Source organism: Labeo rohita, unplaced genomic scaffold, assembly GCF_022985175.1.
Source record: "Labeo rohita strain BAU-BD-2019 unplaced genomic scaffold, IGBB_LRoh.1.0 scaffold_346, whole genome shotgun sequence".
Lineage (NCBI taxonomy): Eukaryota > Metazoa > Chordata > Actinopteri > Cypriniformes > Cyprinidae > Labeo > Labeo rohita.
The window spans coordinates 45,937-67,061 of NW_026129264.1; the positions used below are offsets into that span (position 1 = coordinate 45,937).

The 21,125-nt window shown below is 35.9% G+C and overlaps 1 protein-coding gene across 1 annotated transcript; it reads right to left on the reverse strand.

Moving 5' to 3' along the window:
- Nucleotides 1-1,225: 1,225 nt before the first annotated feature.
- Nucleotides 1,226-19,176, reverse strand: LOC127160420 (ribonuclease inhibitor-like). Its single transcript, XM_051103058.1, has 5 exons — nt 17,585-19,176; nt 11,980-12,153; nt 4,692-4,865; nt 3,188-3,234; nt 1,226-3,113 (listed from the first exon to the last, which is right to left on the reverse strand). The coding sequence occupies exons 1-5, from the start codon at nt 17,638-17,640 to the stop codon at nt 2,578-2,580; spliced, it is 987 nt and encodes a 328-aa protein (XP_050959015.1). The 5' UTR covers nt 17,641-19,176; the 3' UTR covers nt 1,226-2,577.
- Nucleotides 19,177-21,125: the final 1,949 nt, after the last annotated feature.

Here is a 21,125-nt window from a genome sequence, read left to right on the forward strand (position 1 = left end):
TATATTCTCTGATGGGTCAAAGGATCCAGTTTCTGGGCATACGGCTGCAGCTGTATACATTCAGAGATATCAAGTCAAAATTCAGAAAAGGATAACCAATTATGCATCTGTTTTTACAACTGAGCTGATAGCAATTTTGTTGGCTATTCAGTGGGTAGAGGAAGTTAAGCCAACAAGGGCAGTTATTTGTTCAGACTCTATATTATCTCTAAATAGTTTGTCAGGTGGGACATCGACAGTAAGGCAAGAATTGATTTATGAAATACTTATAAATCTGCTCAGAATACAAAATATGGGTATAATCCTGAGGTTCATATGGGTACCTGCTCACGTAGGAGTACAGGGGAATGAAACAGTTGACAAATTGGCTAAACAGGCGATGAAACATATGACTATTGAAGTGCAAATTCCACTAAGTAAAGCAGAAATAAAAGGAATAATCAAAAATCAAATCAATAAAAAGTGGCAAGAAATGTGGGACAGGGGAATAAAGGGTAGGCACCTATATAGCATTCAAAAACAAGTTGGTAAAGGGAGAGTATGCCTCAACAACAGAAGAGAAGATATCATTATTACACGATTGCGGATAGGACATTCTGGGTTAAATCATTCATTGTACATAATAGGGAAACACCAAACTGGATTGTGTATATTCTGTAGTGAAGTAGAGACAATTGAACATGTACTTCTACACTGTACAGCATATAATAGAGAAAGAGGCGAGTTGACTAAGAAATTGAAGGATCTAAGTATAACTAATTTCAGTTTAACAAATCTATTAAGTTGTGCTTCAGAACAGTCAAGAGAGCAAAAAGAAATACTCTATTATCTCAAAGTTACAGGATTGGAAGGAAGAATTTTTTTTTTTTTTTTGTTGTCGTAACCCCTGTCGAAGCTTCACACTCCAGTCCAGTTGGTGGCGGTAATACACCATAAGTTGGCTTGTCAGCCACCAATAAATGATACAAGAAGAAGAAGAAGAAGAAGAGTGGGCCGGAAGGAGCAACGGATAAGGTAAACGGAGCTGAATTTCTGATTGTTTTCGTGGGAAATGAATGTTTGATGCCTCAAACATTGAGCTGTATGCGTTCCTATTTTAAGAGAGGTAGATTTTATGGATGAAAGCGGTTTAGCTGTAATTTGGATAAAGTTAGGAACTGTAGCGGCTGCAGTGCGCAGATGCCTAACTTACGATACCCGGGCGGGAGAAGCGCATTTGGCGTTTGATGGAGGCGGCTGGGCAAATCTGCGGGACGTCGTTGACGAGCTCTATTACCCTTGTTGAAAGCTAAAACTGGAGCCGGATTAAGCGTGACTTTGCAGAGCGTTGTTAGTTGGAGAAGTGCGGGAGTTCGTCGGGCTGGGATTCACGGACAGGGCGGGGTCGTATGCCGGAAGAATGGAGGCTGGGACGGTGCAGTGAGAGCTGCTTATATAGGCTTGTAAAGATGATTGACAGGACTGAATGATTAGGCTGCTTCCGAACCTACGTTTGGAACTTCATATAAATAAAGGTGACTTGACTCATGTGACAAGATTAAATTTACAAGACAAGTTCAGTAACTCATATGTTTATTACAGTATAAAATCATGTTTTTTTTTATACATATACCTATAGGATGATATAGGCTTATGCATTATTTTAAAGAGAACAGATGAACTAAGACTGTGCGCCATTTTTTATGTTCAACACCACACACTGCAGTGACAGCAAAGGACACTAAAAACAACAAATACACTAGGGGTGGGATTTTAATAGATTCTCATTTTTATGAACCAGTATCGATTCTTACATCCCAGTCGATCTTTTGGTTTATGCTGTGTTTTCAGTTGATGAATAAAAAGTACATAGTGTGCCTCCCATCCAATAAATCGCAATAGGCTAAACTTTGTGAAACTTTGTTTCAAATTCTGTCCATTTCATTAGGAAATTCAAGCAATAAATACCGTTTTGGTGTGATAAACCACTGCAGCTTAAACTTGGTACTCACCTGTCTGTAATCAAACGCGTAGCAAAAGATTTGTGACAGTTTTATGTTTGTTCTGGATCCAGTGCTCTGCTGCTACACTGGAGCGTACTCGCCAGCAACTGGACAAGGGTGGGAATTACATTTAAAAGTTACAATAGATCACCCTCAGTGTAATCTGTGAAAGTAACGGACGGCCTTCAGACTTTTCCATCACTGATAAAAAATTTCTGTAAATGACGGACAATTTTCGGTTAACATGACCTCTGCTTCCAATAGACCATGATCACTAGCAGCACTGCTGTGATCTTGCAGATATTCAAATAAGCTTTTGGTAAGAAAGAGGAGATTATGACATATAAACAAACCCTAAATTTTCAACCCTAAAATTAGATTTTAAAGAAAAAGATAAACCTGTGAATGACATGACAAGGACAGTGCCATTATGCAACAAATATTACATCAAACATATTACTATACTGCTGATTCCATGTTGAGATGTTCAAAAAATTATATTATTTTGAAAGTTAAATCACCAGCGATGATCAGGTTTACTAAGTTTCTTTGGTGCATATGCAAATGTCTGTGTAAAAAATGAGTATGAGTATGTTCAGTCAGGTGTGTGTGTGCTCAAAGACATTGAAGAACCATAAACCCCAAATCCAGTGTAGATGGGCTCAGTGAATGTGGAGGAGAATGTGTGCAAGTGTATGAGTTTGTGTGGGTCAGAGACACTGTAGAAACACAGAGTGCCAGATGACACGTCCACATACACTCCTACTCTCTTAGAGGAGCATGAAGAGATACGTATCTCAGTTCTCTTATTATTGTGAAAGACAGTGAATCTGTTATCAGAGCACTCCAGACTCCAGGACTTTTTACTGTATTCAAACCGGCAGTCATGACTTCCTTTTCTGCTGATTCCTTTATATGTCACTGATATAACACCACATCCACTCCATTCAGTCTCCCAGTAACAGCGTCCAAGCAGACTCTCTCTACACAGAACCTGAAGACACTCATCAAATCTCTCTGGATGATCTGGGTATGACTGATTCTTTTCCACATGTGTCACCTTTCTATTCTCCTCAGACAGAATAAGACGAGTGTTTGCTGTGTTTGGATCCAGTGTTAGAAAACAGGCATCTGAACACAAGAACAGAGATGTGTATAACACGACAACAACAACAAAATCAGTAAAGATGTGTATAAAGACATACATTTGTGTAGTCCTGCTGTAATCCTGATCTCTCCACCATGATCCACACTACAAAACACACACAATGTCACATTCTGCGTATCTAATATTATTATGAGTAAAAATATAACCAAAGAAATAAAAACAAAATATTGTCTTATACACAGCTATACACAGCCATGATCAAGTGTTAATCAGAGTACAATTTCACCCTTATTTCACCCTGACTGATGAACTTTTTAAAAAGATTTTATTAATTCATTTATTTATAAAGCACAAATAAACACAAGAAAAGTTAACCACTGTGCTGTACAAAGACAAGAGAAGCAAGAATAATAAATAAAATTACAATTTGTAAAAAAAAAAAAAAAGTACAACATGGATTATGATAACTTAAACACGAGGGTAAAAATATATGACTTAAAATTAAATTTAAACTCATATAAGGAGGCCATAGATAAGACTTTTCCATAACATAGTTCTGACAACTGCAAATCTACAGTCACCTATCAACTTCGCTCTTGATCCTGGATAGGACAGAATATTACTGTCTGTGGATTATAAGCATCTGAACAATTTATTCATGTTTAAATGATATGACAAATAAAAGGTGCCAAACCACTTAAAGATTTAAAAATTCAACAATATTATAAATTCAACTCTTCAATGCACTGACATCCAATTGAAAAAGGTTAAAATTGGATTAATATATTCACGTTTATGGACCCCTATTAAAAATTTTGCTGTGGGATTTTGGATCATTTGAAGCTGTGACACTGAGGACTGGTGTGATCCAATATATAAAGAATTAAAATAGTCCAAATGAGAATAGGAGAAAGCATGTGTGGCTCTCTAAGATCTTTCAGAGACAGAAAATGCTTAACAGGAGTTTTGAATGAAAAAATATTGACTTAATTACTCTATTTAAAAGTTGGCCAAACTTAATGGAGGAATTAAAAACAAGTCCTAAATTTCTCACAATCGTTTTGATGTAAGAAATTAAATAGAATTGAATTGAATTTTTTAGGTTCTTTTCAAGATCTGAGGTAAATTTGATATATATACATAACTGTGTATTTGAATTATCAAGCTGTGTACAGGACTATTTATTATTTCAAATTTATAAATAGGTTAGATACATGACTTGCTTGCTCCATTTGCCAGAAAGCCCTTGTCATACAATTTGTTTTATTGGAGATTCAGTTGGCTTCTGTAGTTTTAAAAGGCACACAAGACAAGACACCTCTCTCTCTCACACACACACACACACACACACACGTTTGTTTGACTATGTTAGTAAGGACATCTCATAGACTTCCTTAGATTTTTTTTCAGGTTATTGATATCTTCTATTCCCTATCCCTAAACACTTTATTTAAAAACACTTTTGGCTGATATATAAACCTTTTTAACTAGTGAGGAGCAGTACTATGTTGGGTTGTCATATTACTTCACTGTGTAAGTTAGGATATTTAGTCCTCGTAAGTATAATTAAGTACACACAACACTGTGGTGGCTCAACATACTTGAGTTTTTCCAGTGTGCAGTTTGGATCCTCCAATTTTTCAGACAGAAACTTGACTCCTGAGTCTCCTGGGTGATTGTAGCTCAGATCCAGCTCTCTCAGGTGTGAGGGGTTTGAACTAAGAGCTGAAGACACATAGTGACATCCTTTCTCTGTCACCATACAGCCAGACAATCTGAAAGTGTGCAAGGCAACAGTTAAGATGACATTAGTTTGTGAATTTACCTGGTGAGCGAGCCTGCAACTGTGGTGCTGTGGGCAATTGCTACTAAAACAACGTGTGTGTGTATATATTTATCTGTTTTGTTTCTGTGTGCAGTGTTTTCTTTATTACTTTATATTTAACTTTGGTCATTTTTCTGCTGTTTTCAGACTGTTTCACCTCTTGCGCACTGTAAATAAATAATCAGTTTACACTTAACTTTACACTTGCCATAATTTTTTTTTGTCATCTTTTTGGTGTGGGTGAACCCTTTTGCCTGCTTTTGACCTGCGAAGATCCACTGTCTGACACTTTGGCCAGGACACACTACAAAGTCAGTGATGCAGTGTGGTACCTCGTCACTCTCTTATACTGCAGTTTAGCATGCCCCACAGATTGGCCTAGTGCATTCCTTGTGATTTAATGTGCCAAATCCAACCTTTCCTTCATTTGAACCATATATCTGTGGATTTTGGGATGTTAGGAGGCATTCCTATGACCAGGTCAGTGGGCTTAATTATCTCCTGGTCAAAGAACACCACATTTGGAGTGAATCCACTGGAACTGTGCTTGGTCGTTCTCTAAGACATCACAGTATAAGATCCCATTCCCAATGACACTGCTCCACAATCATGGCATGGATTCTCTGTGGAGTGGCATTGAATTTCTCAACCTGCTTGACTGAGGTCAGAAAGGTTTTGTATGGGTCTTGTCAATGCAAGATCAGCCATGCTGCAAATTTTACACTTGGGAGAATAACAGTCAGAATAACATTTTTCAAATTTTATCACTTTTCAATCCCAGAAGAACATGATTTTACCTTTTATTATTATTATGAAAGGACAGATCAGAAGTGACAGGAAGCGATATGGGACAGAGAGATGGGGGCGTGATCGGGAAAGGTTCTCAAGTCGGGATTCGAACATGGGACGCCTGGAGCGCAACGGCACTGTATATTGGCGCGCATTGAATATCTCAACATTTTACAACAGTAGCCAGGTGGCGAAGACAAGAAAAAAGAAACTACATTACAATGTCACTCGCAATCACCACTTGCACTCTCTGCTACTCGTGACGTACTTACAATCCACACAAATTGTGCATGCTGCCAATGGAGACAAAACGCTGTGGTGGTTAAACGATTAAAACAGGTTTAATAGTAAAACGTACAGGGTCCTGCAAGTCACCTTTAGGAGATATAGACAAGACACGCCAATCCGTGGCCACAGAACAGCAGAATATGAACGCAATGGCCAAAGTCTCTCATTAAGCATTTTCTTCCCATAGAAAACTATTAACACTTAATATGGCTTAATGTATTAAGATTAATTGCTATTAAAAGATCAAATTCGATATACAGTTTATCAATATAATGTATATGTATAAAGTGTTTTCCTCCACAAAATGTTAAATATTAAAAAAAACTTCAGACAAGCAGGTGAGCCCAGAAAAACGTAACACTGCATATATTATATATAGAATAATCTCTACAGCCCTTTTATATCATTGTGTTTTATTTATATTGATTTTCTACAGGAGGAAAAATGTCTATTTAACACATTGCGTTCTGGGCACGTCTGCTTGCCTATATGGAGTTGGTCCTTTTAATATCACTTAATGCATTTCTTATTGCGTGTTCATATCTGCCGGCTATATAGTTTGTCAACAATAAGGTTTATACTGAATTTGGTCTTTATCATCTTAGTCCGTTTTGACACATTAAGCATTTGCTGGGCAAGTATAAAAGTGAAAGTTTGCACATTGTTTTCATGGCCATATGCTTGCCTTGAAGTACATTAAATTAATAAACTATATAACAAATTTGATCTATTACTGGCACTTAATGTATCTTAATACAATAAGCCATATCAAGTGATAATGGTTTTCTACAGGAGGAAAACGGATTTGCGGGTCTTGTCTTTATCTCCTACAGATGACTTCCTCGACCCTGCACGTTATGCTATTAACACTAGAACTGCCACGGGGTCAATTTTACCCGTACCTGTTATTCAAATGTACATAACAGATTTTCAATAAAATACTCAAGTCTCCCAGTCACTGACTTTTACTAAAACTGTGTAATTTAAAATCTCCTGGTGTTAAAAAGTGTTTAGATAATACCAGATCGAAAACGGAGCATTTATACCTAAAAGTGCCAGCACGGGTCAAATTTACCCACTATATAATGCGTGTATTTCCGTGTGTATATGCGTGTCATAATCTTGCCAGTTATGTTTTACATTGTACATTGCTAGGCAGCGCCTTTTACTCACTGAATTAGTGGTTATCAGTTTCAATAAAGCCAATATGAGTAAAAGAAGGCAGTTGATTTTTGACGAAGAGGTATTAGAAACACTAAATTACCATGATTATTGGAGAGTTATGTGTCCTGGGTCGGCTCAGCATCTGACGGCTCATCTGACTGCGATCTCATATTTAGATGTTTTAGCCTAACGTTACACATATTGTTAAAACTTTGGAATATTACATTTTTGTTTTGCATTTTCTATAGTTTATTGTTCACTACTGTGTTGCTATTTATTCTAGTCTGGCCGTTTCCTGAAAAAAAAAAAAAAAAAACATTTTTTTTTGATTACAATATTTTTTTGATTACCCTAAGTTTATTTGTGTTGTTATCTTATTCAAATGATAAATTATATAAGTAAACAAATTAATCATTCATTAGGTGAAGCTGTGCACTTGAATATGACATCGCATCATCCTATGCGGTGTGCGCAAGTTATTATTACACATTGTCGTCTATGGGCTATTTTCGTAATTTAAATAAAATGAATTGTTTTAATTTATTGAATAATGACAATGAATTCTAATATTACACCACATAATTATGTAGTTCCTTCTTTTTAATTCCTTTTGTCAGCGCAGTCTTGTTTATGTTAAACTGACTTATGAAAACGGACTGTAGCCTGCATAAAAATCTATAAACAAAACAACAGGGCAAAAATATAAGTTGATGACTAAACAATAATTTTTTTATGACACTAGACACTTCTTTATCAAGACAGTGGCATAATACAGTGAAATAAAATCTTCTTTAGCAATATCAAAACACTTGTTTGCGCATGGGTAAAATTTACCCGCACGGCGGTTTTAGGTAAACAGCGACCTCTGGCGGTTCTAGCGTTAAATTAGTTTTAATCGTTTAACCACCACAGTGTCTTGTCTCCATTGGCAACATGCACGATTTGTGTGGATTGGAAGAGACGTTGCAGGTAGCAGAGAGTGCAAGTGGCGATTGCGAGTGACATTGTAATTTAGTTTATTTTTTCTTGTCTTCACCACCTGGCTACTGTTGTAAAATGTTGAGAGATTAAATTAAAAAATAATAAATTACATAAAATAAAAATAAAATAGACTAAAAGTGACGTCACTTGCAGAAGTGCAGTTGTCTGAGAGTGCATGTCTGAGAATGCATGTCTGCAGCCAGACCCTTCTCAATACACTAGTACTGTAAAAAGTTATTTTCTACAGCCATGAAAATATAATGTGTGTGTGTGTGTGTGTGTGTGTGTAGTTAATTACAATTAATTGTAATTAGTTATATACGTTTCCCTCATGAGCTAATTTACTTCATGGCAAACCCATTCAACACTATAACCTCTGCTACAATGACAGCCTGGTTGTTGGGTAGGGGGTAGGCTTCCTTTTGGAAACCTTGTGGCAGGATGATCTGGGGGCAAAACGGGGTCCTTTATCAGGTAGAATGCCATCCTTAGATACAGGATTTGTCACTGGCTCCAGGAGGCGGAATTGTAAGGCCAAGTTTTTTGTGACAGCACTCAGGGCAAGGAACAACCTTGAAGTCCTAACTTATTAGCCACTGTACACTACTATGGTCTATGCATATGGTGTGCTGTGAACTCCACTACTGCTAACAGTTCTCTCCGTTCTTCTCTTCTGCTTGGTTGGCATCAGATTCTTGACTTCCGTATGCTATTATGCGTTCCTCTCCTTGCTGCAGTTAAGACAACACAGCCTTGATTCTGAAATTGCTGGCATTTGTGTCCAGAATAAGATCGCTACTTTCCAACGTTTAGCCAAAAACAGCAGGTGGTGGTGAGTTGCTCCTTTAACTTTTTTAAGGCCTGTTGGCTCTCAGGTGTCCAGTGAAATTGGGCATGTTTTGAAGGGGCTTGTGACTATGGCAAAGTAGTTTACATAATACGTAATAATTCAGTCTCCAGATACATCACAATTATGGAAAAATTTGGATTTGTGAAGAATGAAAGAGGCAGGCTTCAGTTTCGCTTTTAAATCAGTTTGTTTTGGCTTGCCTGTTATATTTATCCTAAATACAACTTCAGAGGATTTGTTGTGGAGAGAAGGGAACTAACCTAATTGTGTTTGCAATGCTTGTTAATATTTTGCTTTTTATGTATTTATTTATTTTTATTGCTAGTTTTTGCCAGTATTTTAGCCTACATTTCTTAATGTAATAAAATGTGGCATACAGCCTACAAATTTATGCTGGCTTTCCTCTTAAAACAGCTGCAACCATTTTTAAATATCTTGAAAAAATACTTTAATGTTTTTAAAGCGTTAAGAGTTTTTTCTTTTGTTTAATACATTTAGTCAAAATCTAGAAAAGAGGATGCTGTATTGGCACAAGCACAAGATCAAGCACTAAGCACTAAGACCAGATCAAGACCCTCTTTATTTGTTTTTTTTTTTTTTCCCCCTTTTTGAGTAAATAAAATGCTGAACTTTATTATTATTATTATTATTATTATTATAGGCAAAGAAAAAGTTTTAAAAACAACATTATTAACAGCTATTTTTTTCTACTCAAACTGGTTTCTAAATGGTAATAATACAGAAGAACACAAGAACGGAAATGCTTAAATACTGTTTCTGCTGGTGAACCATTCAATTATTTATTTATTTTTAAGCCCTGCTTTACAGTGGGTATGGAAAGTATTCAGATCCCCTTAAATTTTTCACTCTTTGTTATATTGCAGCCATTTGCTAAAATCATTTAAGTTCATTTTTTTTCCTCATTAATGTACACACAGCACCCCATATTGACAGAAAAACACAGAATTGTTGACATTTTTGCAGATTTATTACAAAAGAAAAACTGAAATATCACATGGCCCTAAGTATTCAGACCCTTTGCTGAGTATTTAGTAGAAGCACCCTTTTGATCTAATACAGCCATGAGTCTTTTTGGGAAAGATGCAACAAGTTTTTCACACCTGGATTTGGGGATCCTCTGCCATTCCTCCTTGCAGATCCTCTCCAGTTCTGTCAGGTTGGATGGTAAACGTTGGTGGACAGCCATTTTTAGGTCTCTCCAGAGATGCTCAATTGGGTTTAAGTCAGGGCTCTGGCTGGGCCATTCAAGAACAGTCACAGTTGTTGTTAAGTTGTTGTGAGTTGTTGTGAAGCCACTCCTTCGTTATTTTAGCTGTGTGCTTAGGGTCATTGTCTTGTTGGAAGGTAAAACTTTGGCCCAGTCTGAGGTCCTGAGCACTCTGGAGAAGGTTTTCGTCCAGGATATCCCTGTACTTGGCCACATTCATCTTTCCCTCGATTGCAACCAGTCGTCCTGTCCCTGCAGCTGAAAAACACCCCCACAGCATGATGCTGCCACCACCATGCGTCACTGTTGGGACTGTTTTGGACAGGTGATGAGCAGTGCCTGGTTTTCTCCACACATACCGCTTAGAATTAGGGCCAAAAAGTTCTATCTTGGTCTCATCAGACAAGAGAATCTTATTTTTCACCATCTTGGAGTCCTTCAGGTGTTTTTTAGCAAACTCCATGCGGGCTTTCATGTGTCTTGCACTGAGGAGAGACTTCCGTCGGGCCACTCTGCCATAAAGCCCTGACTGGTGGAGGGCTGCAGTGATGGTTGACTTTCTACAGCTTTCTCCCATCTCCCGACTGCATCTCTGGAGCTCAGCCACAGTGATCTTTGGGTTCTTTTTTACCTCTCTCACCAAGGCCAGCTCTAGGAAGGGTTCTGGTCATCCCAAACGTCTTCCATTTAAGGATTATGGAGGCCACTGTGCTCTTAGGAACCTTAAGTGCAGCAGAACATTTTTGTAACCTTGGCCAGATCTGTGCCTTGCCACAATTCTGTCTCTGAGCTCTTCAGGCAGTTTGTTTGACCTCATGATTCTCATTTGCTCTGACATGCACTGTGAGCTGTAAGGTCTTATATAGACAGGTGTGTGGCTTTCCTAATCAAGTCCAATCAGTATAATCAAACACAGCTGGACTCAAATGAAGGTATAGAACCATCTCAAGGATGATCAGAAGAAATGGACAGCACCTAAGTTAAATATATGAGTGTCACAGGAAAGGGTCTGAATACTTAGGACCATGTGATATTTCAGTTTTTCTTTTTTAATAAATCTGCAAAAATGACAATTCTGTGTTTTTCTGTCAATATGGGATGCTGTACATTAATGAGGAAAAAATGAACTTAATGATTTTACCAAATGGCTGCAATATAACAAAGAGAAAAAAGGGGATCTGAATACTTTAACCCACTGTAAAGCAGGGCGTTCACCAGCAGAAACAGTATTTAAGCATTTCTGTTCTTGTGTTCCTCTGTATTATTACCATTTAGAAACCAGTTTATAGATAAAAAATAGCTGTTAATAATGTTGTTTTTAAAAGATATAATAATAATAATAAGAATAATAATAATAAAGTTCAGCATTTTATTTACTCAAAAAGGGAAAAAAAACACAAAAACAAATAAAGAGGGTCTTTCTAAAGAGGATTTTAGCAAATGGCTGCAATATAACAAAGAGTGAAACATTTAAGGGGGTCTGAATACTTTCCGTACCCACTGCATGCAATTGACCAATATCTCTATTTGGGAATATATTTGCTAAATCTCATAAACTAGGATAATACTGTCACTGCAACTGAGTTTTAACATAAACAACTGTCAAATATTAAAGGTAGAGTTTTAAATTTATCTAATGATGCAGTTTGTACAGATCAAGTAAAATTGTGTTTTATGCTGTGAATGTTGTACAACAATAATCTGAGGCTGTCAGCGATCTTTGCATTTTAAGGGCTTAAAGATTTTTTCTGTGTTTTTAAATACCTCAATATCTTTAAATGACAGTGAGATTCCATCAGCCCAGCAGAGAGAAGCTTCATTCCAGAATCCTGAAGGTCATTGTTACTCAGATCTAGCTCTCTCAGACATGAGCTTGATGACTGTAGAGCTGAAGACAAACTTTCACAGCACTGACTAGTGAGATTACAGATGACCAATCTAAACAAAAGAACAAAGCAGTATTTAACTCCTGTCACAACACCTATTAAAGGAAATATTCTGATTGACAATATCACTTCTGCCTTAGGATCAGTTTGAATCCATTATAGATAGATACAGTAGATAGATAGATAAAAAGATAGATAGATAGACATATAGACAGATGTTTAACTGAAAAGGGTTAAAAAATATTGTTTATATTTGTACAATATATTTGTTAGAGATGGTAGACAATTAAGATTACAGTTATGATAACTTAGGACTTTAGTTGACCCGATTCACATGCATAAAAATCAAAAAGATGGAGCAGATTACAAAGGGAGCACAAATAATTCTAAAATATTTTGTTAAAATATTTTGCATCCAGAAGTGTAAGCACTTTTCCCCAATTACAATATCACCATAATCTGCACTGTGTGTATAATGTTTTTTATTTATTTTTATGTCCTAAAACAATTGCCTTTCAAAAAATTAGTTAATGGTCAACAACTAATTTGTTGAAAGCCAATTATTTTATGAAATAAACATAAAAAACAGACTACAACCCCACTGACTCTTATCTTTTGCATTTGCCAAAATGTTTAGTTAAACAAAGACAAAAAAGAAATCATTGTATCTAGAAATAAAAATAACATTCTCAAGGTGAACACAACCTTTGACTCTAAAGTTTAAAAAGAAAACAAGTCAGGAATCATGGTGTGATTTTGGAATCAGACTTTAGTTTCAATGGTCATGTTAAAGCAATAACTAAATCAGCATAATATAAAAAAATAAATAAATAAAAAATAGGAATAAAGGCCTGGGTTTACAGACTGGGCTTAGCCCAATCTAAGCCAGGATAAGGCAATAGTTCAACAACAACATTAAAGTAATTTTTACAAATATGCCTTTTTTTTTACTGGTGTGCATCCTGAGATAAAACAAAGCCAGTGATATATTTTATGACCAGTCAGTGCAAGTTTCTTTCAGCTGAAACAGATTTTAGTCTGGAACTAGGCTTAAGCCCTGTCTGTAAAACCAGGGGTAGGTATTTTGTATTTAGTCAAGACTTAAATAAACTTGTTCAGGTCTTTACACTTGCTTTCAGTTACATTTAGTATTGAATTTAAATATTATTACTTTTAATAAATCACTCAATGGCTTAGGACAGGGATATGCAAATAAAGTTCCAAGAGGCCTGGTTTCTATCTGGACTTTATTTTGTATAGTTAGACATTTCCATCTTGGCAGCAGTAGTACTATGTGAAAGGGAAAAAATTCCTAAACACTCAAAATAGGCATCAAAGATTAGCTTATTTTATGAAGGTAAAACAGTAGCAAATCTCAAAAGCTTGTTGATCTGAATGTGAGAACTTGTCATTATTATTCATATTTGTAAATTGAAATCTGCACTCACAGCTTTGATCTGAAAAGCTTAATCTTTCGATTTGCACACAGACAATCAAAACACCTGTGTTTTAAATTTAAAGTTGTAAATTAATAGCTACAAATCTGTAAAATGACATTCACATAAACAAAATGACAGACACAAACGTGTACGAAATTTACTTTTGCACTTAACTTTAATTTTGCTATACAACGTCAAGTTGGCACTTACACCCTCTCAGATCTGGCAGTACAACTTCAAATCCTAGCGCTTTGACTTTTGCTACTCCTTTTGTGGTATTCTTGTAGCAAAACGCACTTGTACACTTGTAAACGCAGACGTGAGAGAACAGAGCCAGGGACGGGGCTGGGGTGCGAAATAAGTCATTTTAGTGGTCAATGCATGACCAGTGAACAATGCCAGCTATTGTGACTTGCATTGCAGAAAAAAAAATGTTATGCATATGTATCAGTTATTTGTAAAATGTTGTAAACTATTTTCATTGAATATCCTTAGCTTTTACAGGATTTTAAGACACTGCATTCATCTTGTCATTCAGGTATTATTTGCTAGTCAAATAATGCAACATCTTTCATATGTACAGTGGGTACGGAAAGTATTCAGACCCCCTTAAATTTTTCACTCTTTGTTATATTGCAGCCATTTGCTAAAATCATTTAAGTTCATTTTTTTCCTCATTAATATACACACAGCACCCCATATTGACAGAAAAACACAGAATTGTTGACATTTTTGCAGATTTATTAAAAAAGAAAAGCTGAAATATCACATGGTCCTAAGTATTCAGACCCTTTGCTGTGACACTCATATATTTAACTCAGGTGCTGTCCATTTCTTCTGATCATCCTTGAGATGGTTCTACACCTTCATTTGAGTCCAGCTGTGTTTGATTATACTAATTGGACTTGATTAGGAATGCCACACACCTGTCTATATAAGACCTTACAGCTCACAGTGCATGGCAGAGTGGCCCGACGGAAGCCTCTCCTCAGTGCAAGACACATGAAAGCCTGCATGGAGTTTGCTTAAAAACACCTGAAGGACTCCAAGATGGTGAGAAATATGATTCTCTGGTCTGATGAGACCAAGATACAACTGTTGGCCTTAATTAAAGTGGTATGTCTGGAGATAACCAGGCACTGCTCATCACCTGTCCAATACAGTCCCAACAGTGAAGCATGGTGGTGGCAGCATCATGCTGTGGGGGTGTTTTTCAGCTGCAGGGACAGGACGACTGGTTCCAATCGAGGGAAAGATGAATGCGGCCAAGTACAGGGATATCCTGGACGAAAACCTTCTCCAGAGTGCTCAGGACCTCAGACTGGGCCGAAGGTTTACCTTCCAACAAGACAATGACCCTAAGCACACAGCTAAAATAACGAAGGAGTGGCTTCACAACAACTCCGTGACTGTTCTTGAATGGCCCAGCCAGAGCCCTGACTTAAACCCAACTGAGCATCTCTGGAGAGACCTAAAAATGGCTGTCCACCAACGTTTACCATCCAACCTGACAGAACTGGAGAGGATCTGCAAGGAGGAATGGCAGAGGATCCCCAAATCCAGGTGTGAAAAACTTGTTGCATCTTTCCCAAAAAGACTCATGGCTGTATTAGATCAAAAGGGTGCTTCTACTAAATACTCAGCAAAGTGTCTGAATACTTAGGACCATGTGATATTTCAGTTTTTCTTTTTTAATAAATCTGCAAAAATGTCAACAGTTCTGTGTTTTTCTGCCAATATGGGGTGCTGTGTGTACATTAATGAGGAAAAAAAATGAACTTAAATGATTTTAGCAAATGGCTGCAATATAACAAAGAGTGAAAAATTTAAGGGGGTCTGAATACTTTCCGTACCCACTGTATATATCCTACTGCATATTGCAGAGTAATATCGCTGTATCAGAGATTCGACATAACTCTGTTGTTTTTATTATTTCTGTTTTATTTTAAAATAATTTAAACTTTTTTATTAATATTCACTTATGTTGTATGCTTATGTGTATCATAAAATAACATGGGATGACATTAATGAACCTTTTTAAATGCAAAAATTAAAAAAAATTAACTTATAAAAATCAAGTGCTTGATAATGTCTAAATGTACATTAAAAAGAAAAAGAAAAACAAACAAACAAAAAACAGTTATGACCGACAATACTGTTTTGAGCAACTAGAGAAGAGCTAAATACATGTATTAATTAAACAGCCATAAGGGCATCTAGTGGTTAAACCATGGCATTACATATGAATTATCATTCTGGCCACCAAATGCCCTTAATTTTCCTCTTTGCACTGAAATTTAAAAACATTTTCTCTATTTTGACCCTAAATACTACACCAATTTTATATAAATAATAAGCATATTAGAAAATGCTATATTTTAAATGGCTATTCATAATCATAATTATTGTGAATATTATTTAATACCACAATCTCTTCAAATTAACTAAACAGAACTGAGCTAAAATGTAGTACAATTATTTTATTAGTTAAAAGTTACACTTAAGGTGTTTGGTCACATTGGCCAAGGAGTATGAGAACATATTAATGTTGTCATATTGCCAGAATAAAATGCTATTGTAAAGCATAGTCAGTGTAGTTATCGCTCACCTCTAGATTTACAAGTGCACAAAGTGAGTTTTGCTACAGGAATACTGCATAAGGAGTAGCAGAAGTCAAAGCGCTAGGATTTGAAGTTGTACTGCTAGATCTGAGAGGTTGTAAGTGCCGACTCGTACAGCAAAAGTAAAGTGCAGAAGTAAATATGTCGTACACATTTGTGTCTGTCATTTTGTTTATGTGAATGTCATTTTACATATTTGTAGCTATTAATTTACAACTTCGAATTCAAAACACGGTTGTTTTGAGTCTGTGTGTGCAAATCGAAAGATTAGCCTTTTTAGATCAGAGCTGTGAGTGCAGATTTTAATTTACAAATACGAATATTAATATGACAAGTTCTCACATTCAGATCAACAAGCTCTCGAGTTTTGCTGCTGTTTTACCTTCATATTATTTGGCCATGAGCCAAAGCAAAGCACCTAATTTAAAAAAATGATTACAATTGAAAACCTTAGAAATTTAGAAAAGTAATCAAATGTAATCAGTCACATTACTTTAATAAAGTAAGTGAAAAAGTTATAAGAATTATTACATTTTATTTAAGGTAACTTGTAATCTGTAACCTATTACATTTCCAAAGTAATCTTCCCAACACTCTTCATTCTCAACAGAATGTTCAAAAGGGACCAACAAAATGAAGTGTTACCCAAGCTCTTTTATTTTTACATTTAAATACCCTATATATGGCAGAAGGCCATTTGACTAAGAAAAGACACTGTATGGGGATTCAGGGTTTTCCTCTTGATGTCTGGGCCATTTTATATTTAGTTCAAAATATGTAGGATATCTACTAAAAACAAATAAAAATGTATATACTTAAAATGTTGCCATCATGTACAGAAAATAAAGTTAACTGGAAATTTTAGTTTTATTTGACTAATGAAGCTACTGTACATGTGTATATATAATAATAATATTAATAATTAGACATAATCAAAATAATTAATAACAATATCTATTATTATTAATTACATTTGCTGCATTCTTAGTTTTTGCAGTGTTTTAGTGAATGTATTTTGATGCACACTGTGTATCTACTACTTGTGTTAAGCTGTACCACATCTCCTCTTTTAGCACTTGATGTATTTAGTGGGTGAGAGAAGCAATGCACACTGAGTGAAAGGGGTTTGAATGAAGCATGTTTGCCTCTAGATAAAATATATTAGAGAATATAGTACCAAAAAAATCATTACCATAAATAGCCCTGGTAACTTGTGGTGTATACAGCACCTTTTTTTTTGACACACTGTTCACTTTAAACTCCAGAAACTAAAATGTTGCTATCGCTGTCATTGTTTCATGATTTGACTGGAACCAAGCTGCCTACAATAACGGAATGGGATCCTTCCAGCACATAGTAGTTCAAAAGTTTTTCCTCACACCTATTGCTACACAGTATGAATGAGTGAATGTGAAAGTCAAACCTCAGTATGTTCAGTTGACAGTGAGCACTCCTCAATCCAACAGAAAGAAGCTTCATTCCTAAATACTGCAGGTCATTGTTACTCAGGTCCAGCTCTTTTAGTTGGGTGTTTGATGATTGAAGAGCTGAAGACAAACTTTCACAACACTGACCAGTGAGTCTACAACCTGTCAGTCTAAACAAAGCAAAGGATTTGTTAGATTATTCTATTGCATCAGAAATACTGGTCTCATTAGCAAATTTCATCAGTAGACATCTGTTTTGTATAGAGTCCAAAACAAGTTGAAAGGAAGTTTTGTCTGAAAACTGCCCTCTATCAGCCCATGAGACAGTCAAAAGTATGGGAAGAGCAGGAAGCAAAGTGATGTTAAAAATGAGCTGTTCACAGCAACATTGGTTGCTTCCGTTTAAATATTCTGTAAGATTTTGTCTAAACAGCATAAGTTGTTATTAGAGCTGTAAAAAATGTAATAATAATGCATCAACAAAATCTCACTTTAATGTACTTAAAACAATTTAGTGTTTCTTCAGTAATTCTTAAGTGATTTAAAAAACTGAATGAATTCTTGTAGTTCAAGCCAGGATTGCCAAAATCTGTTTCACATGGATTTTGGTAACTTTTGTAGTATTGACCCAGATGAAAAAGAAGTGCACTTCCCTTCCATAATTTACTTAAAGTGCTCTATTTTCACACACTAATTTTGTACTTAATATCATAAATATTATTTAGTAGTATAATACTATACTTTAGTAAGATAATCTTAAAAGCATCTAGCCCCTTTCACATATACAGACTTTACTGTTAAATTACGGTTAAATTACTAATAAGGAATCATGTGTAAACAGGACATTTTTCAAAAATACCGGTAAATTCATTCGGTATGAGAAGTTGTAGTATTACCAGTAAATTGCCAAAATGATGCTGTGTGTGAAGGCAGAATAAGATTACCAGTATGAACACATACAAGTTCAGAATGCTGTGATATAAAATTAACTGAATGGCTCTGGGCCAATCATAACATTGTGACACAAGATGTCACATTTACTCTGCGCTGTATAATTTGGTGTGAAGTCATATAATACATTTTCTCTGAACAAAAAGCAGCTGGATGAATGTGAATGTTTGACACCAAATTAAAAACATCAACAAAAACACTGCATTTACCCCTCCATGTTTACAAACACAAGACCAGAAGGTGCAGTCATTTAGAGGTAGTTTCGGGTCAATGATGTCAAAAAGTTTTCTAGTAATTTAAAACTAATGTGTGAATGATGCTTTACCAGTAAAAAGACAGAACACCATTGCCAGTGTGAACAGCACATTTTTGTATTTACCAGTTGTTACGAATCTGGTCGGTGTTCTGCGGTCCGCTCACCACCAGATGTCGCTCTCACCCTATCATCACACACTGACTGTTGCACTACACCCCGGACTGCATCTCCCATCATTCACCACGCTGATTGCGCCATACACCTGTGGCCAGTCAGAAGCGCTATAAAAGCCCCGGACTTCCCTCTTGCAAGCCACGGAGTATTGTTGTTGTGTTTTCCATTGTTAACGTTCCTAGTTTCCCTTGTTCCCTTGTTCCCGTGTTCCCTAGTTTCCTAGTTCCCTGTGTTTAGTTCCCTCGCCTGGCTTCCCCGTTTCGACTGTTCGCCGCCTGGGGGACGCAGTAAATTTAAACTGGAGAAGTTTTGAAGCTCTGTCGCGCTTGATGGGTAAAGGACTGTCTGAAAATTTCACCGACTGGGCTAAAACATCCAATGCATTGTAATTAAAATTACTTTTAACATTTAAAATAACTTCCTGTCAAACTGTAAAGCTTGTATTACTCATAATGATTTACTACAGGTGAGATTTTGCCAATACTTTTCTTACAGTACACAATTATTTAAATAAAATTTATTTGAATCAAGTATATTATTGTATAATAGAAAATGTAAGAACTTTAGCCCTCCTGAGCAATAGTAACAACCATCCCTTTGCACCATCTGGTAGTAGGCATTTGTTTTACTTGCTACTGTAACCTTGGTTCCCTGAGATAGTTTTTATCTGATTGCGTCTTTATCTGATGCTATAGGGAAATCCTTTTCTTGGGTCTGTTAGTTTAGATGCACCAAGATCATATTGGTCTGTGCAGTGACACAGATATAATTCAATCAGGCTTCAGAATTTTTAGAGAAAAAGATTTCCCCATAGTGTCAGATGACTGTTATAGAAAGGGAATAATAGTTAAAGGGGAAATGTGGCTATCAGACTCCAAAAAGGAGAAAAATTACTTAGTTGTGCAATAGGTCATACGTTTTCACATGGTTGTTTGGTGTTAACCAAATATTTGCTTAAATTCTGACATTCACCCTCATAGCTTGCATATTAATGTTACATGTGGGACATCAACTTTACATTCAGAAAGTCACAATTTGAATTAAAAAAAAAAAAAAAGGTTGTATGTTTTATTGTCTGTGTGTAATGGGGATGATGAATATTTATTTTGGGTTAACTAACCCTTTAAAGCATTTTAAAATGATCTATCTGTCTGTCTATCCCTGACGATGGGGCAACCTTTTGAGCAATGTTGCTATCAATGGGCAACCAGGGCTCACAACTGTTCTAAAGTATCCAGATGGAAATTTGTTGCCCATTCTCAATGGGAAAGTGCTCAAGCAACACTGCTCAAAAAATTTGCCTCACAAAATTGCTTGAAAAGTTACCCTGTGTGTCATCAGCCTAAGTGTACTGTCAGAATTTAAATTCAGAATAATGTTTTTAACAGTTTTTAACAGTTTACAATGTTTGTTCATTGTAATTACAGTTTCACAATTTTCTCTTACATGTAAAGGATTTTTCTATAATTCTTATCTTGAAAAGTTTCCATGTCTTCTTATCTGGCTGCTCTCCGTTTTTTTGCCTTCTTTGATGGCTCAGATTGAGGCCAGTAGCAGCTCAAAACCTGTTTGTTCATTTAGACAAATACCCAATCACAAACCAGTCAAAAAATGAAAAGTCTTTCACAATATTATACAGTCTGTTTAGTTTGTTTTCCATTTCTTTTTTTTTAACAAAACATAAGCAGTAGCAATACTTACATTTCCATTTGCCACAATCCAAGTTCGACACACAATTGCAACTGTCTTCCTTTTTCAAATTCAACCACAACGTAGGTAATAATCTAAAAAAAATGTAATTTGGTTATTAAAAGAGAAATTATGTAGCAAATAATATACAGACATAATTTTTTTAATTATACACTTACAGATATTTGACAAAGTTTCATGATTTCCTGGAGTCAATCCTGAATAGTCTGAGTTCTTAGAATTTACATGAACGTTTTGGTATTTCCTGATTCCTGTCCTTTTTTTTTCTTTTTTTTATAGGCAAATGTATTCATAAATTTCATAGATTTTGAGAAATGTCCCTGGTCTGCATGTAAAATGTAAAGAAATATGATCTTGTCCTTATCCGCATGTTCAGTCATGATTGCTTGAGATTTGAGCTCTGATTTTAATACTCTCCTTATTTTTGTTTCTCTTGCTTCTCTTGC

Bases quoted from the DNA above. Each gene is read 5' to 3' on its own strand.
- LOC127160420 (XM_051103058.1), bottom strand. From the start codon at position 17,640: ATGAAGCTTCTTTCTGTTGGATTGAGGAGTGCTCACTGTCAACTGAAC. The intron at 12,154-17,584 runs GTTTGACTTTCA...TCTTTTGTTTAG, and splicing joins TGTCAACTGAACATACTGAG to ATTGGTCATCTGTAATCTCA. The intron at 3,114-3,187 runs GTATGTCTTTAT...TCTTGTGTTCAG, and splicing joins TACAGCAGGACTACACAAAT to ATGCCTGTTTTCTAACACTG.